This window comes from Desarmillaria tabescens, assembly GCF_030435595.1.
Source record: "Desarmillaria tabescens strain CCBAS 213 chromosome Unknown EV420scaffold_1, whole genome shotgun sequence".
In the NCBI taxonomy this organism is placed as follows: Eukaryota; Fungi; Basidiomycota; class Agaricomycetes; order Agaricales; family Physalacriaceae; genus Desarmillaria; species Desarmillaria tabescens.
Window position 1 is genome coordinate 51360 of NW_026848300.1, and position 22466 is coordinate 73825.

At 48.8% G+C, this 22466-nt stretch overlaps 11 protein-coding genes across 11 annotated transcripts; 5 read left to right on the forward strand and 6 right to left on the reverse strand.

The window, feature by feature from the left end:
- Nucleotides 1–324: 324 nt before the first annotated feature.
- On the reverse strand, nt 325–1719 carry EV420DRAFT_1756845 (uncharacterized protein). The gene is made up of 2 exons (XM_060480500.1): nt 676–1719; nt 325–621 (listed from the first exon to the last, which is right to left on the reverse strand). The coding sequence occupies exons 1-2, from the start codon at nt 1600–1602 to the stop codon at nt 547–549; spliced, it is 1002 nt and encodes a 333-aa protein (XP_060338794.1). The 5' UTR covers nt 1603–1719; the 3' UTR covers nt 325–546.
- EV420DRAFT_1823 (uncharacterized protein) lies at nt 1703–3502 on the forward strand. The gene is made up of 7 exons (XM_060481116.1): nt 1703–1976; nt 2046–2498; nt 2555–2762; nt 2820–2931; nt 2989–3029; nt 3080–3138; nt 3196–3502. The coding sequence occupies exons 2-7, from the start codon at nt 2163–2165 to the stop codon at nt 3358–3360; spliced, it is 921 nt and encodes a 306-aa protein (XP_060338795.1). The 5' UTR covers nt 1703–1976; nt 2046–2162; the 3' UTR covers nt 3361–3502.
- A 44-nt stretch (nt 3503–3546) lies between these two features.
- EV420DRAFT_1722 (uncharacterized protein) lies at nt 3547–4994 on the reverse strand. The gene is made up of 3 exons (XM_060479776.1): nt 4590–4994; nt 4409–4541; nt 3547–4357 (listed from the first exon to the last, which is right to left on the reverse strand). The coding sequence occupies exons 1-3, from the start codon at nt 4653–4655 to the stop codon at nt 3645–3647; spliced, it is 912 nt and encodes a 303-aa protein (XP_060338796.1). The 5' UTR covers nt 4656–4994; the 3' UTR covers nt 3547–3644.
- A 339-nt stretch (nt 4995–5333) lies between these two features.
- On the forward strand, nt 5334–6101 carry EV420DRAFT_1633441 (uncharacterized protein; the record flags this gene model as incomplete). The annotated part of the gene is made up of 4 exons (XM_060476182.1): nt 5334–5544; nt 5590–5759; nt 5810–5990; nt 6043–6101. 4 exons carry the CDS (start codon nt 5334–5336, stop codon nt 6099–6101), a joined length of 621 nt encoding a protein of 206 aa, XP_060338797.1.
- A 64-nt stretch (nt 6102–6165) lies between these two features.
- Nucleotides 6166–8300, reverse strand: EV420DRAFT_1633442 (cytochrome P450; the record flags this gene model as incomplete). Its single annotated transcript, XM_060476183.1, has 13 exons — nt 6166–6349; nt 6399–6428; nt 6476–6598; nt 6650–6731; nt 6785–6804; nt 6854–6920; nt 6979–7081; nt 7137–7265; nt 7322–7571; nt 7625–7750; nt 7810–7946; nt 7999–8095; nt 8155–8300. 13 exons carry the CDS (start codon nt 8298–8300, stop codon nt 6166–6168), a joined length of 1494 nt encoding a protein of 497 aa, XP_060338798.1.
- An 809-nt stretch (nt 8301–9109) lies between these two features.
- On the forward strand, nt 9110–10741 carry EV420DRAFT_1633443 (Smg-4/UPF3 family-domain-containing protein; the record flags this gene model as incomplete). The annotated part of the gene is made up of 5 exons (XM_060476184.1): nt 9110–9348; nt 9399–9508; nt 9561–9656; nt 9714–9788; nt 9837–10741. 5 exons carry the CDS (start codon nt 9110–9112, stop codon nt 10739–10741), a joined length of 1425 nt encoding a protein of 474 aa, XP_060338799.1.
- Nucleotides 10742–11673: 932 nt separating this feature from the next.
- On the forward strand, nt 11674–13152 carry EV420DRAFT_1970 (uncharacterized protein). Its single transcript, XM_060481176.1, has 2 exons — nt 11674–11779; nt 11839–13152. Exon 2 carries the CDS (start codon nt 12067–12069, stop codon nt 13054–13056), a length of 990 nt encoding a protein of 329 aa, XP_060338800.1. The 5' UTR covers nt 11674–11779; nt 11839–12066; the 3' UTR covers nt 13057–13152.
- Nucleotides 13153–13264: 112 nt separating this feature from the next.
- EV420DRAFT_1942 (uncharacterized protein) lies at nt 13265–15316 on the forward strand. Its single transcript, XM_060481156.1, has 3 exons — nt 13265–13446; nt 13500–15038; nt 15086–15316. The coding sequence occupies exons 1-3, from the start codon at nt 13374–13376 to the stop codon at nt 15100–15102; spliced, it is 1629 nt and encodes a 542-aa protein (XP_060338801.1). The 5' UTR covers nt 13265–13373; the 3' UTR covers nt 15103–15316.
- A 554-nt stretch (nt 15317–15870) lies between these two features.
- Nucleotides 15871–16752, reverse strand: EV420DRAFT_1853 (pyridoxamine 5'-phosphate oxidase). Its single transcript, XM_060481124.1, has 2 exons — nt 16086–16752; nt 15871–16032 (listed from the first exon to the last, which is right to left on the reverse strand). Exons 1-2 carry the CDS (start codon nt 16670–16672, stop codon nt 15930–15932), a joined length of 690 nt encoding a protein of 229 aa, XP_060338802.1. The 5' UTR covers nt 16673–16752; the 3' UTR covers nt 15871–15929.
- Nucleotides 16753–17165: 413 nt separating this feature from the next.
- On the reverse strand, nt 17166–19373 carry EV420DRAFT_1491840 (S-adenosyl-L-methionine-dependent methyltransferase). The gene is made up of 10 exons (XM_060470717.1): nt 19141–19373; nt 19074–19081; nt 18709–19025; nt 18474–18654; nt 18297–18418; nt 18056–18238; nt 17977–18001; nt 17887–17925; nt 17619–17840; nt 17166–17563 (listed from the first exon to the last, which is right to left on the reverse strand). The coding sequence occupies exons 1-10, from the start codon at nt 19322–19324 to the stop codon at nt 17456–17458; spliced, it is 1389 nt and encodes a 462-aa protein (XP_060338803.1). The 5' UTR covers nt 19325–19373; the 3' UTR covers nt 17166–17455.
- On the reverse strand, nt 19374–22448 carry EV420DRAFT_1491845 (phenylalanine ammonia-lyase). Its single transcript, XM_060470718.1, has 10 exons — nt 22197–22448; nt 21969–22143; nt 21892–21916; nt 21212–21834; nt 20961–21162; nt 20583–20910; nt 20435–20526; nt 20324–20386; nt 19808–20265; nt 19374–19752 (listed from the first exon to the last, which is right to left on the reverse strand). The coding sequence occupies exons 1-10, from the start codon at nt 22277–22279 to the stop codon at nt 19690–19692; spliced, it is 2112 nt and encodes a 703-aa protein (XP_060338804.1). The 5' UTR covers nt 22280–22448; the 3' UTR covers nt 19374–19689.
- Between the last annotated feature and the right edge of the window lie 18 nt (nt 22449–22466).

Genomic DNA, 22466 nt, shown 5'->3' on the forward strand with positions numbered 1-22466 from the left:
GAATATCTCTGGGCCCTTTTTACCCTTTCTCTGGAAGTCAGAACAACATCATTGCTACAATATCACAACGAGTATGGCAGAGGGCGTGGGATTGGGAGAATACTGTCTTATGTAACACTTTGAACTCAAGGAATGATAGAGCTCACATGTGACAGTCTGGAAAGAGGTATTATTGTCATAAACGCGAAATATCAGGTAGTTTGATAGTATGGACAAGACTTCCGTAGAGGTGTTTGTGTCCTGGTACACGGATTAATCTACCGGTTGCCCACAGTCCATCACTTGGTTGAGTCTTGACTTTGAAGCATTCATTTGCGAGACCGACACGCAATGGAAAAATAGGTCGGGCGATAGAGATTTTTATAGTATAGCAGAAACAAGGCAAGTACAGTCAGACAGAAAGATAAGTTTGAAAGCGAGATGGCAAGTAGTATTACATAGAACAGTCGAAGATGGTGAATGAGGGAGAAATAAAGACTTCAAGCATTGGTGAACACATTACCAGCAGGCTGCTCAAGTTCAAGTCTCGCTATCGTCGCGAGAAGCTCATTGATTTCGGCCTCTATCTGTAGACGGGCTGCTCGTCCCTGTTGAGGGGCTTCGTTGCAGAGCACGAAGTGCCTGACGAACGCATCAGATGGGTCTATTCTTCTGAAGAATGACGATCAAGCTCACCTGTAGCGACGCAGCCCATTCTTGGTTCGCAAAAACCTTTGCCACTTCCCACTGCAATTTGATCGTCTCTGGCGTACTCACCCCATTCACTTCATTGTCTCCGTCGAAAGAATGTTTACCTGACAGCCACAGCCAAGAAGAATGTTTGCCCTGGCGTACAGCACGCCTTGTTCGCTCTACGGGTGCTCCTGTCTCCAGCGCGAGAACCTTCCAAATAGTGTAGGCAAGCCAAAAGCACTGATTGTGCAGCGGGGCATTTCTCGAGGTGGTCCTGACGAGGAGCAAAAAGTCCTCGAAGGTGACCTGTCTGGGTGCCTGGCGGAGGTCCATCGTCATAAGAACATCATAAGCGCATTGGCCCTGAACATCCAGAGCGTCCTCAATGTTGCGCAGGACGACGAGTCTTTCGCGGGTGTCGATAGGGTCCCATTTCTTTCTGCGGCGATGAGGACGGCTTGAAGTTGCTGTGGGGGGCGGCGAGGTCGTCGAGGAAGGAGCGAAAAGCCACGGAACCGGTCCAATGAAAAAGTATAGAACAGTGAGGAGCAAGGACCAAACCCATTGAGTGATAGACGACAGAATACTGCCGAAATATGACGGAGCCGAAGTGTCGGAAAATGGAGGGTCGTCGTCCAGCCTGTCCACCAAGAGGAACCCTGTCCGCATGAATCTTGACGATTCCTTCACCGTCACCACCAGATACTCATGCTCTGAGTCCTCGAAAAGTGAATTCGATTTACGGTATTCGACGCATTCGACATGAATGTTTCCGAGGCCCCGTAGGAGGAAGTCATAACGAGTCTTGAGGGTCTTGAGAAGGAGCGTGGCGCATGATGCCCCTCGTCGAGGCTCCTCTATGAAGATACCCATATCGGCAGAGTCGAGCTGCATAATAAAGTCATAGGTGGTAAAGGGTCTTTCCCTCATCGTCGTTGAGGAAAAGGCAGTTGGTTGTCCTACTACTGTCTCAATCGTCTGGACAGGGGCTATTTCCTGCTGAGTAATCAATAGCCGATATTCAGCTTATTGGTTCTTCAAATCCAACCACGTATCTCTGGAAGATCGCCCTCATTTCAAGCTTCAAATTCCAACGTTGATTATCTGATCAACGGGCCACATTCCCATATTTTTATTTTCGCTACAATAGGACAAGAGATCTACCCAACAGAGTACCGTCACGCCTACCGACACAATGCGAGCGGCTAGGGAACAGTTAAGCTATAGAATGTGTATTTTCGACTACATTTGCACATGCAACGCCTGCAGTTTGGGGAAACAGTGGAGCCGAGTGCTATTCAATGGTAAGCAGAAATATCATACTCGCTTCCTGAAGCCGTTTCATAATCAAACAAGCCGTAGATGCTGTTTAGATGCTGATGAACTGGATCAGCCGCATTGAATAGCTCTGTTCTGATATATGAAACGGCATACCTCATAAATAAACTCCATCTGGCCCGGCGGAAACAAAGATCTCTCCACATTCGTCCATGGCTCTTACTGAACAAGAAGCCAGCATTGTAGCACTGTTCGTGGAGGGCACCGCCTGGGGCGTCTTCCTGGTCACCTTTGGACTATGCCTTCGCTCCCTCCTCTGGACAGAGTCCGGAATGAAATCCTGGCCTGAAATTAATCGTCCAATGCTTCTCGTTTGCTTGGTCATGCCCATAATTGCGACGGTGCAGGTGATTCTGAATATCATTAGAGCGCTTGAATCACTCGGCTCCACAAGAGTCAGCGAGCAGTTCACGAACCTTGGAAGTGCCGCTGAGGTTTTGAAGTTCATCTGCGTAGATATGCAGACCCTCATCGGGGATGGCATTCTGGTGCGGATAGTCCCAGTTGAACCGTAATCGACTGACTGCCTGACCTTGTACTTCAGACGTATCGTTGCTGGGTGGTTTACGGGAGATCCTGGACCGTGGCTGCGGTACCAGCGCTCCTTTGGATAGGGGCATCGGTGACAGCAGTATTGAATATTGTTGTTCTCAGCCAAATCCATTCCGAGGCCCTCACCGCACCAACCAGCTTACGGCCCATCATCAGTTCTTTCTGGGGCATAAGTATCGCGCTGAATATAATAACGACGTGTCTGTTTCCAGCCACTTGTTTTGATGGTCATTGACTCCCAGCCTTCTTTTTTCCAGGTCTCATTGTAGTCCGTATCTACAACGTTGATCGGACAGTGTCCAGACATCCAGTCACTCGTTTGTCAGGATGTCATTCTGACAGACTCAACAGACTGCAGCGAACGATAAGGTGGGAGGGGAATCTCCATGTAATCAGCCCCCATGCTCACTCGTCACTGTCATCAAGGATTATCATCGAATCTGGTGCCATATATACTAGTGCTGCTAGTATGTCGATATTTTTGTCTTCGAGAATTAATTGATCTTAGACGTCATAGTTATAACCTGCGCGACATACGTCTCTGGAAGCGTAGCCGTGTACTTCACGAGTGCTTTGGTTAGTTCAAGTGCCAAGGAACCGTACTCTTGGAGTTGGTACTGAAGAAAACTATAGGAGGTCAAGACAGCTGGGATTGCCTTCAACCTCATCATTATTCGGGTCCACAATAGATCCCACGATGAAGAGACGAGGAATATGCATGTGTCCACTCCATTATACTTTGTTAAGCGGCCTCGCCAAATGGACACAGAGGTTGAAGCAACCACTGGAAACAGGTGACAGATATACAAGAGCAGAAGCCACACCTTCCTCTCGCGTCTCTGCTAGTTGTCAATCTGGTGATCATCGTCACTGCGATATTCCTTAACATTGCAATCTGTAACCTAGCACCTACAGTTCAAAAAATTAATGTGACGTCTAATGCTTATTGTACTTACCATGCTGTTTTCAACTTAGGAAGCCATCAGCCTTGGTTGATGACGCGGACGTCCACCTTCAGGATAAGTAAATAAATATAGTGAACAACTACTAATCAAACATAAAATATTGTAAAATGCGAAGGACTAATCCAATTTCCGTGACCATTTCCTACCACCTGATGGTGGTGGTGTCCCAGTCCTATACGTCGGTGTGTGAGGACGGGGTGGTGTCTGCGGACGAGGAGGCGGTTGCTCATAGGCTTGCACCTTCTCTTTCACCTCCGTCATGACCTCTTCTTCCTTCACCGGCTCAGGCACTTTCTTCTCAACCTTTTTCGCTTGTGCGCCCCAGTACATCCACAACTGGGCGCCCAACACACCATTTAGCACGAGGGCCAGCGCAAAGCCGGTCAAGACCACGGGGTCACCCACTTCTTGCGTCGTTGTAAACAGTCTAGCGACGCATCCCAGGATCTGAGCTATCACTGCGAATGCACTGAGCTGGCCCGTACTCTTCGATCGGTAATTTTGCGTTATTTGGGGAATTTTCGCGAACAACGATAGCGGAAGAGTGGCGATTTGGAGGTAGGAGAGGATCTCAGTAGGTAGGGAATAAAGCGTAGAAACAAACACAGTCAACCCCGCCGAGACAAGGGTTACCCTTCCTTGAGAGTCAGGGGAGTAGAACACGATGAGTTGGGTGATGAGGGCGTTTTGAATGGTCAAGAAGAGATTCTCGCCATACGTTGAGAAAGGGAAGTCATTCCTGAATGAGTATAGAAGATTTATGCAGTACGACAGCGTCTCGAGGATGTATGACCCGAGCGACAGGCCTTGAGCAGAATGCGATTTCAAGACTACAGGGCACTGTTAACGTCGCGCCGTATACAAAGGGAAGTAGAACGTACCCAAAATAATCTGAGGCACCTTCACAATCGATCCTCCAACAACAATTCCAAGGCCTACGCCTTTGGAGAGGGAGTATTTAATGCATTCAACGTTATTGAAGTCCAAATTCTCTATCAATGACGTGTAGCATTCCTGTCATCTCTTGTTAGACCCGGTCGAACAATCAGAAAAGAGTATTACCTGCCCAATAATCGAGACTCCCAAGTCGCGCACGAAAGGTGGAAGATTTTGGGTGAGCGCCGTCATGGTGGTAAGGTGTAAACGTCGCGAATAGCTCGTGTCTAATTTTTGGCCGCTATTTGCTCCGCAGGCCTGGGACAAATAGCGACACAGCCTCAACCAGGCCCGCGGGTGCCTCGAAGACTGCTCGGCTTCAAGCACTCAGAAAGCAAGCTGAAGTGCCAGTGGGAACTTTGGTATCAAGAACAGGGCCACGAACATGGCAAATAGTAATGAATTGACATTTTTTAGCCACAAGTATTCCTTCAAGTGCACTTGGTGCCAGGTTAGCAGAGTCAAATGATGACTATGTTGCGTAGCCGTTGGCGAGCTTGCATATAACGAGGTAAGAATCCATTCTAATGGTCATCTACTTCTGAACATGAACCGGGGCAGCTGAATTACCACTGGGACGTGTATCGGTAACTGGCAAGCCGCGGGAGGTGACTATGACGTCAGGATAAAACGACGGGGATATGTATCTTCATGCCTATGCAAGCATTCAACAAAGCAAATGCAGCAAACGAGTAGTTACGCCGAGGCAGGCCTCACAGTCATGACTGTTTGGGACATCGAGACGCCAGAAGCAGTGCTTGACTCGGGCCGGAGGTCCCAGCTTCCCACGCCTTTTGTTCTTCAACCACTCTCTTCAATTTTCTTGCTCCATCTCTTCGACGCGTCTCATCTTATTTCGTTTCCACAAACATGCTGAACACGAACATTTCATTGATATCCAACTACATCAAGCCTCATCGTGCAGAAGCTATCGCTCGGATACGAACCAACACTTTCATCCTTGTCCTTCTGGCAGTCGCTACGCATCTGCTTCCCGTGCCATCGCTTTTTCGCGCTTTTCGTGCAGTATCCTCAAGCTCGGATGGGTATGATGGGATATATGGCTACCTATGTCTTCTAGGTGCGTCTTCTTAGTTCCTTTGTTCTTCGCTGACTGTTGAAAAAGAGGTGGCGTTGAGCAGTGTGCTCGTGTATAACATATTACAATCCGTCTATGCCATAAAATACCCTCGCCCGATACCATCGCCACCTGCTTCGTCGGCAAAGGCAAAGCGAAAAACCATTCAAGCGTCGCCGACCCCTGCTCGGAGGCTCTCCGAGCTTGTAACACCCAAAGTAGGTTACGTGTTTTATCACGTTACAAGCAGCACTGATGAATCTGGTAGAAAACCTCTGACCCATCATTCGTACCCTCTTCATCTGTCCCTCATCCTACTGCGTCTCCGTTGAGATACACTCTCCCCGGGTCGTCGACCAGTACTTTTGCGTCGACTGGTTCTTTACCACCAACCCCAAGCCCAGTGGTCTCAGCTTATCGGGGGAAACAGTTGACGTCGAGTATGGGCCGTAGGTTACAGCAACTCTTTCTCTATTTATTGTTCTCACTTGCCATACATAGGTCCAGTAGATGGCGCTTTCATCAGCCGTTTAAAGTCAGAAAATGAAGATGATATGTGATGAGAATAGAATGGGCTATGTACAATTGTCTATCGCAACAATACGAGTCGAGGCATTTACGATATTACACGGGATCATTCAAGATCTGCTTCAAGTCATCTACCGGCATCCGTGTCTCGAACTGGACATTAAAAGGCAAAGGATGGAGGTTAACTGTAGGCGTGAAGGCAAGAGTGTCAATGGGAGAGTCTTTCATTTGCTTCAGACGGAATGCCCAGAGTACAAAAGCCGTGGTGATGAACAGAGATCTGCCTCAGGATGTCAGGTGTGTCTACAAGGGCTCCAGACATAACGTACTTGTTTGCTAAATGCTGGCCAGGGCAGACTCTGGACGATGCTGTGAGCGCAACCCGAAACAAAAAAATATCGCCTACCTTCTACCGAAACCAAAGTTTAGCGATTTGAGGTCATCTCGTATTGCGCCGTCAGAATCCAGCCACCTCTCTATGCGGAAGTCTTCTGGGTCAGGGAAAACCTCTGGAGAACGGCCGATTGACCTATGTAAATGCACCGTCAGAATGTGTTGGGACAAGGACTGACAGAAATACCAGTGACTACCAATCACAGTTGCTCCAGCAGGAATTCTGTACCCTTGCCATATGATATCCTTGGTTGCTCTATGAGGAAACCCTGTCCATATAATTGGTACACCGTATTCAGCTCTGTCAGAAGGTGCTCCTCACCTGCAGCAGTTACTGGTCGCCTTGACTGGTGATCAGTATGAGAAGGACGGGAACGTGAAAGAGGCGCACCACCGATAACACTCATAGATGAACGCAGTAACGAATGGCAGGTCTGATTCGTCTGCATATGTGGGTGCTGTCGTACAAGGTCTGAGATGCCGATGGCAGAGGGTTGTCATATAGAAGGTGCTTACCACGATGCAAACCCACGACAGTATCTAACTGCGCTTGAACCTTGCGTTGTGCCTCGGGGAAACACGCCGCAGCCATCATCATTATGCTTATCGCGGAAGCGGTCTGGATATATGAGTATCAGCACCGGAGATCTTCCTCTGAGCACTGGCATCCTCACTGTATCAGCCCCAGCAAGAAATAGCCCTCCAGACAGAAAGGCAATCTCGTCCTCATTCATCTGATACTCGGCATTTTTCTCCAGCAGATTTTGGACAAAGTTGGGCTTGATAATTTCCTCGTTACGTCTCTATAGTACACGGGTTAGAAGCGAGAAAGGGAGGGGCAAAGAAAAACTAGACCGACGATTTTCTCTTTGACTGTGTCGACGGAAGAACGAGAGAAGGCTAGTTCCTCCTTGTGCCATTTATGCAGATCGGAGAGGTATCCGGGGACATATCGGAGTATTGGCACAGTGTCAACCCAGTACGCGCCTTGTCTTGCGACAGTGCCGAACCGGCGCATGAACATCATGATTTTTTGGACCAGGGGGTCGGCATACGTCGTTGTGGAAGGCTTGCCGTAGGTAAGGGTGATGACCACAGACGCCGCATACCTTGCGGATAGGGATAATAAGACGAATTCTTTGACGAGACGTATCAATCTCACCGTTTTGCGTGCTCAATATGCTGTGAAGGATCGTCTAGTAGATCCATTATCAGGTTTACGGCATTCTTGACTTGCAACGGTTGATACGTCTGTATGACTCGAGGATGAAGTTGGGATTGGACAGCTCTTCAAATATCGTTTTAGGGTCAGAAAGAAACGGTTGCTTAAAAGGATGGTCATCGTACCTACGAAACCGTTTGTAGCGCTCTCCAGCACGCATCATGAGCATACGCATGTTTCTGCATAGCGTTTCCTGGACAGCAATGGATCTCGGGCGGTCTTGCAGAATGGCATTTTCTTTTTCCATGATCTCGAGGGCTGGCTGGAAGCCGGATGAATGGCACTCATGATCGACAATGGCCTGATATACATACCTCATACCGTCCAATGACTATGATGTCTGTCATTCCTCGTCTCATTGAGAATATAGGGCCATACTTTTGAGTGAGCTCTTCGTAGCGTAGGTATGGACTACATGATATATGAGTCCTAGAGTTGTGCGAGTTGAAAGGTGAAGAAGTTGGGCTTACGTCTCAATGGAGACTTCACTTCCAAAAAGCCAGTGTCGAGGTGGTCCAGGCGGTAGCGGCAGTTTTGATCGTGTATTGAGGAACCATAGAGCAGCACTCAGAACAGTAACGAGGAATAAACCGATACTTGATGCATCGAGGGACATGGCAGCTTGTTACCTGCATATGCATACGCGTGGCCATCTTATCCACAACCCAGAGCCGAACCAGTCTGGAAGTAGTGCTTGTCATTTAGTAATGGTTCGTGCGTAGAACATCCAGAGTGACGGACTGATGGGTTCGAGGCAAATTTAGGTCTTTCATTCAGTTGAATCAAACTGTTGGGAAGCAGACGGTCTTCTGATATGTGCGCCTCAAACCCGGGTTGATGACATTCCAACGATGCTCCCCGAGGCAGCCATCCAACGCTCCTCGCATCACACAGAACTTGATAAACAAATAAACAGGACCCTGTTTTTAAAGGTTGACGCATGATTGGACGACGCGCCTACTCCAAGATATAAAACTCGCACAAGAAATAAATCAAAACGATGTATTATTCGCGGCATGTATCTAACAAGGGGAGGCAATGATAATGATGGGCAGCTTTATCTAAGGAAGAGAGGAATTAGTATCATGTCGTGGAGCGTCGAACCAGAGAAAAAAAATTCAGCATTGCAGAAGTAGTTAGTCACCACTGGGATACAAGATCCGTATGACTGTTGAGCTTGATAATGTGATAGGTATTCATCATATAAAGAAGGGCCAGGGAAACAGCGAAAAAGAGGATTGAAATACTCACCAAAAGAGAGGGACAAACGACGACGTTGCGGACAAGACGAACAGAGAATTTTTTTTCGGATTAAATGCAAATCAAACTCCGCTCTTGCCGATGTCATGAATTGTTTCTCCGAAGAAAACTGCCGTCCGGCCGAATCCAGTCACAGCTCCAGCACGACACTCATCGACCTAGTGCATGTCTAGCGTAATTCCCGCGAAATCCTCCCCTTCCAAGAACAAGAAGAATCGTGATAAAGACAAGGAGAAGAAGGAAAGGGCGCTATCACAAGCGGCACCCACCGAGCGTCTCAAAACTGTTGTACGACGGCTACCCCCCAATCTACCCGAGGAGATATTCTGGCAGAGCGTGCAGACATGGGTCACGGACGGGACTGTGATCTGGAAGACTTACTATCCGGGCAAGTTTAGGAAACGGTGCGCGTTGTTCTGTTTAGTAATATCAAGCAGAATCTTACTTTAAACAGCTTGAACAAGGAGAATATCCCATCTCGTGCATATATCGCATTCAAGACTGAAGAACAAGTAGCGGAATTCGGCCAGAGATTTGACGGCCATGTATTCAAAGACAAAGCTGGTTGGTGCAGGCTGTTGGGACCGCTAGAGGTGTTGACTATATACGTCCACAGGGACTGAGTCTCAAGCTGTGGTGGAATTTGCGCCATACCAGAAGGTACCTACAGAGAAGAAGAAACCGGATGCAAGGGTTGGTACCATTGAGAAAGGTATGTCAACCAACAAAAATATCTATCCGCCTTGGACTCAATGCAATAACTCAATAGATGAAGATTACATATCCTTTATAGAGTCCTTGAACGCGGCTAACAATGCCGAACTTGTTTCCGTCGAGGCTCTCGGTGAGTTCTAAATATTTCACAGATTCAAAGTTATTCATGGTTGTTCAGTCGCCTCGGCTCAGCCAGTTCCACAGCCCAAGACCACAGCTCTGCTAGAAGCATTAAAGGCAGAGAAGAACGCGGTCAAGGAGAAAGAAATTATACCTCGCATTCAGATCAAGGAACCGATAAATGGCAGGAATGATTCGAAGAAGAAAGGTGGCCCTCAGAACCAGAAACCTGTCGAAACACCGAAGAAGGGCGCTTCAAAGGCTCCCCCAGCGGCGGCCCCCACGGCGAATGCAAACCAGAAGAATGCACCCAAAGGTGCTGCTCCATCTTCCAATGCGCCTGCAAAGGCTCCCAAGGCTCCCAGAGCGCGCAACCAACCAGCCCAGCAACCTCCGAAGGTTCCTGCGACTCTCAACACCTCTGTGCCTCTCTCTGTTGGTGCAAGTTCTCCATCGACAAGTACCGCTCAGCCTCCTCCCTCTCCTGCAGCTGCCGCTCGTCGTACGCGGCCTATCGTCGGGCTGGCGTCCAGGCAATTTGAAGCGGCTTTGAATGGAGCTGGCGTAGCACCCGGTGAACGGCGTCCCCGTCGTGGGGAGAAAGAGAAGGAAGCTGGGGCTAGCAAGGAGCCAGCTGAGCAGCGCGAGGTCAAAGAAAGACCGATCTCCCCGAAGAAAGAGAGAGGCGGAAGGCGCGGTGCTCCTGCGAACGGTGGTGAAGCCTCTGTCAAAGTCCCCAGCATTTTGAAGCGGGATTCCCCTAAAGCGACAACGCTGAACATCAACGGAAATGAAGGAGCGGGAGGGAACCCTGTTATCGTGAACAAGCTTGAAAAGAGTAACCCGAGTAATGACAGTCATTCCCTCCCGGCTTCGGTGATGCCAAACATTGTCCTTGGTCGTGGCGGAGGCAGGCGAGGAAGAGGCAGGGGCCGAGTCTTTACCGGCATGCGTGGAGGATAACAGCAAGGTGTCGAAAGTTCGTTCGTCCCTCTTGTTTTGCCGTGAATGAGACACTCAAACGACCACTCAGATTGCACTACTTTTGTTTGATTCGGTTTGCAAAGCTAATGGCCATGGGCAATCGCCTGACAGCGAATTGCTACGGCCCTGACGGCACGTCCACCCAGCTTGAAGCAATGAAACACGCTTGCAGTAGTCGTGGCACCATTCAGTACTACAGATATCCTGGCTTCATGGAATCCGCAGCCATGTCTGTGTACGTTATTCTTTACTTTTCAACTGTGTACTTGTAAATTGTCTAGGATGTAACGAATTGAGGATGTATACGCAGAACGTGTGATGGTGACAACCAATCGGACATAGCTGTAGCCCCTGACAATGTATAACCCTCGTTTCTTTCTGAGTGTTGCGACGTCCGGGATTCTCGAAAGCCTCAAACCAGGTTGATGGCCAGTGGCATTCGTCGCCAGTGACTTGCACTGCCTTTTCATAGATGGAAGTACGTGCCCTCTCTTATCTTGTCTCGCGTCCTATAGAGCATCTACTGAATTGTATCTTACAGTCCAGGCTTTGACGATAAGGTTTACATCTCACCATTGTGAAAGACCCCTACAAGTTTGGTCCATATTCTCACTGGCACTTACGACATCACGCTCTCACCCAGATGAAATAGTGCTTTGAAGACAATTTCTCGAACGTTATATATCGTGGTATCTATTTGAAGCTGACGATCGCATGGACGCATCATTGTCAATCAAAGTATTCGGGGGCTAAAGTCGGCAATGGACTTCTCACACAAGTAATGAAGACTCGGAGTAAGGGCGTGGGCCCATTATTACATGCTGTGCGCGGAAGCGCAGAGATTTGTCCGTTCCGTCATTCAACCCGTCCATGGCAAACGGCTAGACTTGGATCCAGCAATGTGCATGACCACGCAAGGTAATATACTAACAGTCTTCCAGCCTTCGGCGTAATCTCTGCGATTTCTTGGGGGTTGTAGCGGGAGGTGTACTCAGATAGAAGCCGTAAACCATCCATGTATGTTCTCTTCTTCACAGCATCTCCTTCTTCATAATGATAACATTAGTAACTTTGAGTTCATAGATAACGCCTACCTTGTAACAACCGAAGCCGATGATATTTTCATTCGTTATCGAACGTGTGCTGATGCCAGCTAATCAGCCAATCACGTCACGCCCAAAGGTGGTCGTGTGCGCGAGCACGTTCATGTGCACACGAGCGAATGACCCCTTTCAGTCTCAGCGAAATAGCAGGGCCTTCTAATACCAAGGTTGTCTTTCGATAACCCCGTCCTCTGCTCCGTCATGCCATATACCAAAGACACGTACGCCGCCAGCTGCAATCCTACTCGTCGGGTGAAACAGGCAGCTCCCAATGTCTCTGCACCTATCTCACACCCCACACTCCTTCCCAAACGACCGAGTCTGCCTAGTCCTCCTGCGGAAGATATGGAGGCGACACCGGCTCCAGTAGCCCCGGTCCCCGCCCCTGCTAAGCGAGGTCGGAGGCCTGGGACCATGTCCCGCAGCGCGCGCGAAGCCCAGCGAAAGCTGAACCACTCTATCATCGAGAAAGCTCGGCGGACCAAGATAAACGAAGCCTTAGCCACACTAAGACAACTCGTCCCCGATAACTTTGGCCAGGCCGAGGAGCAGGCCACTGGGGAGGACGACGATGACGACGGTGACGATGGGGAGTATGGCACGAAGAAGAAACCGGCGACAGGCAAGAAGGCGGAGAAAGAGAAAGAGTTCAAGCTGGAGATCCTGGTCAGGACGGTGGCGTATATGCAGCATTTGCTTGAGAAGGTGAAGGAGATAGAAGCCGACGGCCCGCAGAAGAAGCGTAAGCGGGAGGATGGGGAGCAGGAGGATGAACGAGAGACGGTTGCAAGGAAGAGGCCCAATCTTGAAAGCGACTCCGAGCGTCTTCCATCGATATCGTCGTGGCTCCCGAGCATCGACCCTAGTCTATTGTCGCCGTCAGAGCGTCAGATCCAAACCTCTCCCCGGGCTCCATTCGACGGAGTCACCCAGCTACCTTCCCCGCCGTCCTCGGCTCGCTTTATACCCATTGCACATTCATTTCAAGCTCTACCTGCTCTAACCCTCGGGCCTGTGGCGATGGAAGTGAGAACGCTGGACGAAGAGTCCGCTGCGTCCTTGTTGCTCCATATCAGCTCATCGAGGTCTTCCACTTCGAGATCTTCGTCTCTGGATGGTCAACGGCCGTCAGAAAAGGTTAACAGTATTCAGCCTCTGACGCCGGGCTCAATGTTGGGGTTGAAACGTTGAGGCTTGGGGTCGTTATCATTATTTTCTTTCCCGGCTGAGATGGTCGATTTACTTGTATCCTGTTGTATAACTGTTTCACTCAACCGAAGTGGTCCATAACGATAAATGTAGTTTTCTTCTTTGTAACAGAGTATGTACCGGTGTGAAAGTGAAGTTTACGAGACTTGACGTCGTAATTTGTGGTTGGGTTGGATGTGCCGTCAAATAGCCGCCACTTTCCACTTTCAGCATCACTTTTCTTCTGTACCTGTCAGGTCTCCAGTTTTCAAAGGCGAGTCTGCTCGAAACGTCTGCACCACAATGTTAAAGTTACGTCGATGGCAGCGAAAAGAAGACCACGGTCTTCAAGCGCTATGCAGGCGCATCGTGTTGGGGACGACAGCCATGCAGGTACGTGTTCCTCGAGAGTAACTATAAGAATGTTTACGCTAACGGCTCTGCAGAGTCTCAGTACACTGACGAGGTTCACAAGTACCTCGACAGGACTTGTCCCCATCTTCTCAACAGCAACAGTCCTCCCTCAGAGATAGAAGCCAGGAATATCGCGTCTTTCATTCACGATGCCCGGTCTGAGCTACAAGAAGCGGACATGGAGATCTTATCGTTGCAGCAAGCGATGAACCTGGCCAAGGAGAAGCGTTCTCGCATTGCCCGTTGCATCGCAGCCCCCCAAGCGATTCTTTCATCCATCCGTCGACTCCCTCCAGAGATACTAAGCCTTATCTTCGCATGGGGCCTGCCCACGAAGACGTACCACGTTTTCGATGTCAAGGGTGTACCATGGGTGCTAGGACAAGTCTGCAGTCGCTGGCGAGTCACAGCATTATCATTCGCCTCTCTCTGGTCAACCTTCACACTCACAAAATACCCCCGTCGTGCCTCACTGCACCCCGACTACCTCATCTTCTTACTAAATTCGGCTCTATCACGTTCGCGCCACAAAGGATTGACATTCCACTACTCCCCCCACACACGCAGATACCCTCACAACCACCTATTCATCCAAGCCCTCGTTCGCCACGCGCCTCGTTGGTCCCACGTTACTCTGACCGGTGTACCGGAGAACCTCGTTCCGCACTTCTTCCCCGCAAAAGGCAAATTGCTGTCTTTGCAGCGTCTGGTGCTCGGGCGGCAGAGTATGGGGTATATCGATCTCTTCGAACAGGCCCCCCGGCTACACGATGTCACTTACCAGCCTCCACCCCCGCAGTCCTCAGCATTCTCGTTCCCGTGGTCCCAGCTGACGAGCATCGCCATACAAGACCGCTTCAACACAGTCATGTCGGTCATCACCCTCTGCACAAAGCTCGAATGCCTAACCCACCAACTTGGATTTCTCGCTATCTGGTGGGACAGGAACGGTGTCGTGGGCCCGAGACTCGTGCATAACAAACTTCGCGTGCTGCGGCTAGACTATCCCGCTATCCTTCTCCCCATCGTATCCTTCCCATCTCTACAATCTCTCGAAATCGATGGACCCAGTCCTGAAGAGTACTTGGGGCCCCTCGCAAGCTTCATCCAAACATCAGGCTGTTCCCTCCAGACACTGAGTCTCCAGATGTTCAAGGGTATCCCGCATGAGCTCTATGAGGTTCTGAAGTTATGTCCTGAGGTGTACAACCTCAAACTCGAAATCAAAGATCCGGGGCCAGCCTTTGAGGGTCTCCTCAAGTTCCTCTCGCAGAACGGGGAGCACTGTGAAGCGGACGTCAGCCCTGTGTTACCAAAGCTGAGGCATCTTCATATTGGCGTTCGACGAGATCCTGGTGATGATACTCTGACGAGTGAGCAGGAAGCTTCTTCGTGTTATACTATGGTGGATATGATAAGCAGTCGATGGGCCGTGAACACTGGAGATTCTAGGGAGAGACTGCGCTCAATTGTCTATTGCGCTGATTTTGCGAATGATTTGAAGCTATCAGAGATAGACAGGCTGGAGGAGATGAAGAAGGAAGGGCTCAAGGTCTCGGTGTCGCTTAATGGTGAGTCTTGATTTCATTTCTGCGGACGGATTCTAAATGATATACAGACAAAAAAGTCATCTGAATATTTTTTTAGTGCTCTTGAAGCTCGAGCCAGCGTCAAATTGCATATATCCAGTCCTTTCAAGTAACATTCACCAGACCTTGAGCTAAGATGCTCCCATACGAACTTCTCTCGCCGTTAGTCAGCTTATATCTAGATGTTCCTCCGTTTTTGATTAATGGAGTCGAGTTCGAGTCTACCATTTTATCTCTCGGGACTATTTCAGACTGCCATCTATGTTTTTATCTCTTTTGGCCGACTTGTCATGTCTTGGATTGACTCAAGCTCCGCCTCAACTGTGACTTGAACGTTTGAACGTCAGGACTACCTCGCGTATTTTCAAAATCTAAAACTACTTGGCGCAAGTGGCTACATATAAATATCGTTGATAGGGACATCTCGCCATCTCATTCACCTTTGAGAACGTACACTGCATATCTGCTAATTGATGCCGGATGGCTTAGGTACCGCGCCTTCCGAATCGTGTACCGCGCTACTTGCTGGATCACACTTGAATACAATGAGTGGTGACCTTACCCGGTGTCAATTAATTACGGTTCTGCACGCCATTTTGATGTCGATACAGGCCCGTAGCCTGGAACGGGATCTAGAAGGCAGATTCATCGCGGCCGCTAGTCGTCAGTCTTATGGGCGAAAGCGGGATAACGCAATTAGTACAACTAGCGTATTCAAATACATGGTAATATTACTAGACGTCGCACTAGCATAGCGTATCGAATGAACGGGTCTAGATTCAATCCGTGTATAATAGGTGTATCTGCCAGCATAATGGTAGGCATTTTGGGTAACAATGTAAGTGCTTTACTGTATTGATCATACATCATGCATCATGGCGCTAGTCTCTCAACATTCCATTCGCCGTCGGCCTTTCTAAGATACCTCACGCGGTCATGGAGCCTTGATGGCTTCCCCGACCAGAACTCTACCTCGCTAAACCACGGATGAGTACTCTTGAGATGAAATCCGAACAAAACAAGACACACCTAGGCAATACTCTCCATCCGCCCCAGAAATCCGGCACTTCCACTTCTTTACCCTCGAACCGTACCCTGAGTTCTTCTAATCGAGCCGTAAGTTCCCCTTCCCCAACTACACTGCTTTGCTTGCTAGCCCAAGCCCCCAACTGGCTCTCCCTCGGCCTCGAGCGAAAATACTCCTCCGTCTCCTCCTTCGACACCCGCTCAGCCTTTCCTACCACCCTTACGCTCCGATGCGCTTCCCGCCAGTAGAACACCAACGCACAATTCGGATTCGCGCTTAGCTCGATACTCTTCCGCGAGGTGTAGTTGGTATAAAAGACGAATCCCTTGGCATCGACTTGTTTCAGTAGAACTTGACGGGAAGAGGGGATACCATCTGGAGTGCAAGTGGAAAGTGCCATCGACTCAGGTTCCAATACGGGGGAAGACTCGGAGGAGACTTCGGAGAACCATGCTTTGAATTGTTCGAGGGGATCGCTGTCTACGGATTGGGGAGATAGGGATGCTGTAGCGTTGTATTGGTTACGACCGACGACTTTAACCGTAGTCGATTCGGATGCAACAGTTGCCAGCGAGGTTGGGAGGAACATGATGAGTCGGATGAGAAAGCAATTTTAAGCCCAGGCTCGTTGAGGAGCAGCGGCGGAGCATCGGATCGTGACTCCGGGCTTGGTCGGGTCCAATAAAGTTCTGGCCGCCCTTTGGGTCCGTCTTTTCAGGTCTTCTCGTTAAGAGGCGTGTCTAGCACTGGCTACTGTAAAATCGTCTGTACCAAGTTGTTGCACGTATGATGCGATAATAAGCAATGCAAAAAATACTTATTCTTGATCCATCCCATCTTGGAAGAAGGTATATTGCAGGAAATAAAGCCCTTAAAACTATCCATTTCGCAGGTTATTCCTGGGTCCCCATTTCGCGGAGAACAACTTTTGAGTGAATCGCCACGATACACTGTTCTCTGTGCATATAATCTCTCATGGACGTAAATAAAGAGCCTCGAACAGAAACAGGATCCCAAATTCATTTGGAATTTGGATCTGGTTTGAACGGCCGAACCAACCCAGACTTCATCGAAATGGAGATCCTGAGTCTTGTCTGTCGTTGTGGAAAGCCAGGTGTCATTTTGAGCCTAGACTGCAAAATTTTTTGGTAAGGTACGGTGTCGCAGTGGAGTAAGTCGCCTAGTGGATTTACAGAGAAGACCATACCATAAGTATTTGGTACATAATGCACACAGATTCCTCGATCTCACTCTAGGTCATACAAACTGTCGCTAATGTCCTTGAACGTCTTCGCATCTAAATTGACCACGGATAACTCCACACCCTATTCAGAGCGTTAATGGCGCTACTCCATTAGCGCCACCTCGTCGCTCAATCTGAAGCCACAACATCGCATTCAATAACGGACAATTTAGTTCGAAGCGGATACACTGCAGCTATTTGCATTCCCGCGTTTCGAATTATATTGTCCCACTCAAGCTAGAAGGCCTATTAACACTACAGCGGCGCGCCATCAAGTGTCAAGGTAACGTACCAAAGATCGTTCACGGGCGTTGTACACTCCGAGGAGATGGACACCAAGGCCAAGGTTCATTTTCGCGCAAACACCGAAATTCAAGGGCACGTATGGTGGCGGTAAAGTTGCAGCGTACTTCTCGGTATCAGTGAGCATCCTGAGGCTCTCGTCGCATTGATCCTGTGCCATCGACGATATGGCGCAAGGTTGAGCAACATACTCGATGATGATGACTTTGGTCTGTGGGACTTAGCATTGATTGGCTTGATTTCTGTGGAGCACTTACTGCTCCATATATTGCCGGAATGTTCTTGAGTATCGCAGTCTGCAGGCTATAAGTGAGTATCAATGGCAAGCTGAAGAGGGCCAGACATACGCAGTCTTGATCTGTCCAGTCATGACTACGCGAATATGTAAGGGCTATCAGAGAAGGCCAGGACAGAACAGTAACTCACAGAACCAATCGAAACACATAGGTCGTATTTCCAGATCGTCGCACTTGCGGTGTCCTGAAGTCGTGCGCTTCAACGATGATCCGCCCATCTTGAGCTGCTGCTGGACTTTCCCGGCTAACGTTCGCTTTTGTTATAGGAATGACTTCTGGTAGATCTTGAATCACAAACGTGACATCTTCGAGACTACAAATCATTGAGTTCAACAAAATGCCGCTATATGTGACTTAAAAATAATGCTTACATTCGTGCCAAGGAGATGGTAAGATATCCTTGACCCCCTCCACAATCAACGATAGTTTGGCTATTCAGACTTTTCCAAGGAAAATCCGCCATCAGAGCCGATTCTGCAGCATCTCCGTAAGTCTAGCGGGAAATGAGCTCTAGGCCCCGAGATGCTGAAAAAAATAAATCTACAAACCCGCACTGAGTTTGCCCATTGTTGAAGTTCGGCAGGGTTGGCTTTGAGGTAGTCGAAAAGAGACAATGGAGTGTGATGGGAGAGCTGGAAAGCTGTCTCCAGTGGCGAAGTCGAGTATTTCCAACCAGGATGGGTGATAGCATCGAGCAGAGAATCTGCAATTTTACCCTTTCCCTGTGTACTGGAGAAGAGTCATGTAAGATAGGCAATTTCGGAAAGATACTAAGATTCGTACAGCGCCCATTTTCGTCCATTTCTCCCTAGGCACAATTCCAATGTAGGACGATTGAGTGCATATATTCCTTCACTCTTTTCGTGTAACCATCCTTCCGCAGCAAGATACCGGAGAATTGCCGTCAGCTTGAACGGATCAAGGTCCAAGAATTGGTGGAGCTGTTGCACATGCAATCCGGTGCTTCTGTAGGCATCTTCCGAGAGCTTGTCGATGACCCCAGTTCTAAGAACTATGTCCAAACACGCTGCGTCATAAGGAGCCAGAGTCTGCTCAACTACTTTCTCATACGGAGACTGCAAAAGTGTTTTGAGTTGGCCCTAAGTGCAACGTCAGATAGTGCGCCGACTGGAATCATGAAAACTTACAACGCATGCTTCGTAATCTATAGATAAGCATATAAAAAAAGAATAGAACAGTATCGAGACTTCACACCTAGTGCGAGTCTTCGAGCTTCATATAAGCGTGGAGAGGGCAGGAACTCCGGAGCATCCAACGGATGGGGTTCAATACTGAACGTTGATAACTGTGGCAGTTTTGCCTTCGTCAGTTCCTCTCGGAACGCATCCAGAGCGTGGTTTAGGCTGCTCTGCAGTGCGTCAAGTTCAGACATATCCATCGAGATGGCGTTGCAGTGGGCCGCTCTTCCATCAATGCAACATTTATGCTCATCGATTAAACAAGGTTAGGGCTGAGCGGGGATGCACTATCATAGCTAACTCACTTCCAGAAGCAAGGATAATTTTGGACGACTGGAAGGTTTTCCCCAAAAGTTGCTTAACGGATGCATTGAAATGTGAATTCCGGAAGCTAGTAGACATTTGAAACCAACTGGAGTCCCCCGTGAGATCGAACGGGCGTAACAAATCTTGTTACGGACTCTGTTAATTCATCTCAGCTCGGTGACTGAGAGCCAGTTCGGCGGTCAAAACAAGCTATTATTCAGTTCGAGCGTTTACTTGGGCGGTGTCTTGGCTATGTATATTACAAGTCCCGCTTGCCAATCATCGCTGTAATAACATCATGCATCTTCCCGTCCATGACGGCCTAGATAGAAGTTAATCACGCTTGATGCTCATCTTTATCAGAAGCCCATTCTCACCTTATAGATGACGGAGACTTGATGTCCGATGGTATTGGTGTTTGCATAAGGCGCATTCTCAAACCGCTTTAAGTTTTCCTCCCCATGCATTGGGACTTCCAAATCGACACGGATAAATTGATAGATGTCACGGGTACGACCAAGATACGGGGAAGCAGGTGTACGCCCCTTCGAACCCGTAAGATATTGATCCCTCAATTGACTCATGAGGTCGATACCGCGTGTAGCGAAAGAATTGGTGACTGCCATGATATCAGAAAGTGTTGGTTGGTAATACAACGAAGGATTGGTTGCAAAGAACTTGACAATCACTGGTATGCAAGACGATGCGACTGCTTGCATTTGATCTTTCAGATCCATCGTGGTCGTGGAATGAAATGAATCTCTGAGAGCTCTATTGACCAAAGATGAGAGATCCAAGACATCGGGGGTTTTCAGTTTGAATGCACTCGTCAATTCTGCGTTTAGGCCGATCAGAACGAACATAAACATAAGATGGACAGGACATTCCCTCACCGGATTCCACGATGTCTTTGATGCCAGCAAGGAAATCGTGCTGCATCGCGCGAAGATCCAGAGCTTACGGTAACGATAAGTATAGCGACGTCACTACGGCAGATGACTTGCCTTGACAGAGAATATACAGGTGCGACGAGATCAACATGGCGAGAACTTCTAGAGAGGATATCGTGGCGCGCGCAGAAAGTAAGGCCATAGAGCTATTCATAAAATGAAATTTGATAATAGCCAGAGGGGACGACAAAGAGACGCATACTTCACCGATTCGTTATGCATCTCAGCAGCCTGGGAATGCGTTGAAGCGGGGTTTGCGAGATATCCAAGTTCTGTCACATAAGCTGCCATAACGACATCTAATCCCTTAGCATGATAGTTGAGAGAGGGATCGGTGGCCGCCAGAGATGGAGGTAGGCCTTTATTGATATGTGGATTCAAGATCTCGCTTGATTGCGCGAAGGCGAGTTTCCCGATGTGATCAAGAGCAAGGCGAGTCTTTTCCATGGCATTCGTGACTGCCATGGCCTGGAAATTTCCGCCTAGATGTATCGTTTGCGTTTCGGCCTCGATGAGAGGATTGTCGCTGCCTTTGTATCGCCATTAATAGATATGGAAGTACTGACATCTCTATACTTACTTGCGTTACACTCAAGATCAATAGTCTTTACAGCAGCATGAATGTCTTCTAACTGAGGACCCAGATATTGAGGAGAGGTACGCATTGCATAGCGGTCTTGACGAAGAACTCCAGGATCTTCATTCAAGCGGACTTCGGGGTCGTCGTTCTTTGCAAATTTGCTGCCTTCCAAAAGCGACCATATACATTGAGCCGCTTCCACCTAAAGAGACGTTAGTACTAGTAGTAGGAATGAATTGACGACATCAAACCTGGCCCGGATGAGGTCTAGCGATGGCATGGATGAAAGGAGCAAATGATCCCCTTGCCCCATGCAAGGCTTCGACTGTAAGTGCAGTGCAGGCAAGCGCTAACAACGACAGGTGAGCAGCATCATAGACGGCAAGTGCAGCTACAGCGGCCGAGAAGGACGTTCCGTTGACTACGGAAAGCGGCTCCTTAGCTTGGAACACGAGAGGTTCTATCCCCGCTATAGCAAGGGCGTCTTTCGATGTTGTGATGGTACGATTGCCAGGCGGGCCGCAGTTCACACGAATGAAGGGGTTCCCTGTCGCAGCACCAGCAAGGTAGGATAGCGGTGTGAGGTCGCCCGAGGCCGAAATACTACCCCGGAGTGGTACTAGAGGGAGTATATTCGCATTAAGCATATGCGCAAACTTCTCCAAGACATCCCAACGAACACCCGAGTGCCCGCGAATCATACTGTTCATTCGCATCGTGAGGGCGCCTCTGACCCAAGACTCCGGCATTTGTGTGGCAGCGCAGTTATGAGAGATCGGTAGACTATCGCTTTCTCCATCTATAGATAAAATGCCGCATTGAATTTGTTGCAAAATCGAAACCCCAAGGGCTAGGACATCAGCGGATCGCGTGTCTGCTTGAAAAATCGATGTTGAGGGCAATTATGAAGTTGTTTTGGACAGATATTTACCGCTACCACCAACGCCGGTTGTTACCTTGAGAAGAAATTTAAGCGATCAAGTAGCTCGTGGATGATATGGGACTCACGCCATATATGCTCTTCTTCACCAATATCGCATCGTCAAGGACTTTCCTGCTCAGATAAACGCGTTCCTTTGCCTCAGCTGAGTTGTCGACTTCAGGGTTGATCCCATAACGTGCGACAGCCACCGTTGCGGGTATGGATAAAGATCGTCCGTCAACAAAAATTGGTTTTCCGTTCCTATTTCCGAGATCAAACTCCAAGATCAGTAATTATAGCTGCGGATAGCATACCGATACGCCTTGGTCTGCCTCAGCAAATTGAGAAAGCTGGACAATATACCAGTATTCTCATCGACTGTGCTGGGCGTTGACATGCTAGATGATGTCGGAAAGTGGTGTGCATCGCCGATGAAGACTAGGGTTTATATGTGCGAGAAGATGACTGGCATTGTTGGCCACGACTTGATCATATCAGTGTCTGAAGAATACAGTTTGCAGGGCTCATCATCTAATCTGCCATGGACAACGGATGGAAAGAACAAGATGCTCCGAGTCGGCAGT

Coding starts and splice junctions, on each gene's coding strand:
- EV420DRAFT_1942 (XM_060481156.1), top strand. CDS start 13,374: ATGGCAGCGAAAAGAAGACCACGGTCTTCAAGCGCTATGCAGGCGCAT. Junction 13,447..13,499: donor TGGGGACGACAGCCATGCAG/GTACGTGTTCCT, acceptor ACGGCTCTGCAG/AGTCTCAGTACACTGACGAG.
- EV420DRAFT_1853 (XM_060481124.1), bottom strand. CDS start 16,672: ATGTTCCTCCCAACCTCGCTGGCAACTGTTGCATCCGAATCGACTACG. Junction 16,033..16,085: donor GGATGGAGAGTATTGCCTAG/GTGTGTCTTGTT, acceptor TCCGTGGTTTAG/CGAGGTAGAGTTCTGGTCGG.
- EV420DRAFT_1970 (XM_060481176.1), top strand. CDS start 12,067: ATGCCATATACCAAAGACACGTACGCCGCCAGCTGCAATCCTACTCGT.
- EV420DRAFT_1722 (XM_060479776.1), bottom strand. CDS start 4,655: ATGACGGCGCTCACCCAAAATCTTCCACCTTTCGTGCGCGACTTGGGA. Junction 4,542..4,589: donor GAGTCTCGATTATTGGGCAG/GTAATACTCTTT, acceptor AAGAGATGACAG/GAATGCTACACGTCATTGAT. Junction 4,358..4,408: donor GGTGCCTCAGATTATTTTGG/GTACGTTCTACT, acceptor AGTGCCCTGTAG/TCTTGAAATCGCATTCTGCT.
- EV420DRAFT_1491845 (XM_060470718.1), bottom strand. CDS start 22,279: ATGTCAACGCCCAGCACAGTCGATGAGAATACTGGTATATTGTCCAGC. Junction 21,163..21,211: donor CTAGACCTCATCCGGGCCAG/GTTTGATGTCGT, acceptor ACGTCTCTTTAG/GTGGAAGCGGCTCAATGTAT. Junction 20,911..20,960: donor TGATCTTGAGTGTAACGCAA/GTAAGTATAGAG, acceptor GGCGATACAAAG/GCAGCGACAATCCTCTCATC.
- EV420DRAFT_1823 (XM_060481116.1), top strand. CDS start 2,163: ATGGCTCTTACTGAACAAGAAGCCAGCATTGTAGCACTGTTCGTGGAG. Junction 2,932..2,988: donor AGACTGCAGCGAACGATAAG/GTGGGAGGGGAA, acceptor ACTGTCATCAAG/GATTATCATCGAATCTGGTG. Junction 3,139..3,195: donor TGTACTTCACGAGTGCTTTG/GTTAGTTCAAGT, acceptor AGAAAACTATAG/GAGGTCAAGACAGCTGGGAT.
- EV420DRAFT_1756845 (XM_060480500.1), bottom strand. CDS start 1,602: ATGAGGGAAAGACCCTTTACCACCTATGACTTTATTATGCAGCTCGAC. Junction 622..675: donor AATGGGCTGCGTCGCTACAG/GTGAGCTTGATC, acceptor TGCGTTCGTCAG/GCACTTCGTGCTCTGCAACG.
- EV420DRAFT_1491840 (XM_060470717.1), bottom strand. CDS start 19,324: ATGGATATGTCTGAACTTGACGCACTGCAGAGCAGCCTAAACCACGCT. Junction 18,239..18,296: donor ACCATCTCCTTGGCACGAAT/GTAAGCATTATT, acceptor AATGATTTGTAG/TCTCGAAGATGTCACGTTTG. Junction 17,926..17,976: donor ACTGGACAGATCAAGACTGC/GTATGTCTGGCC, acceptor TATAGCCTGCAG/ACTGCGATACTCAAGAACAT.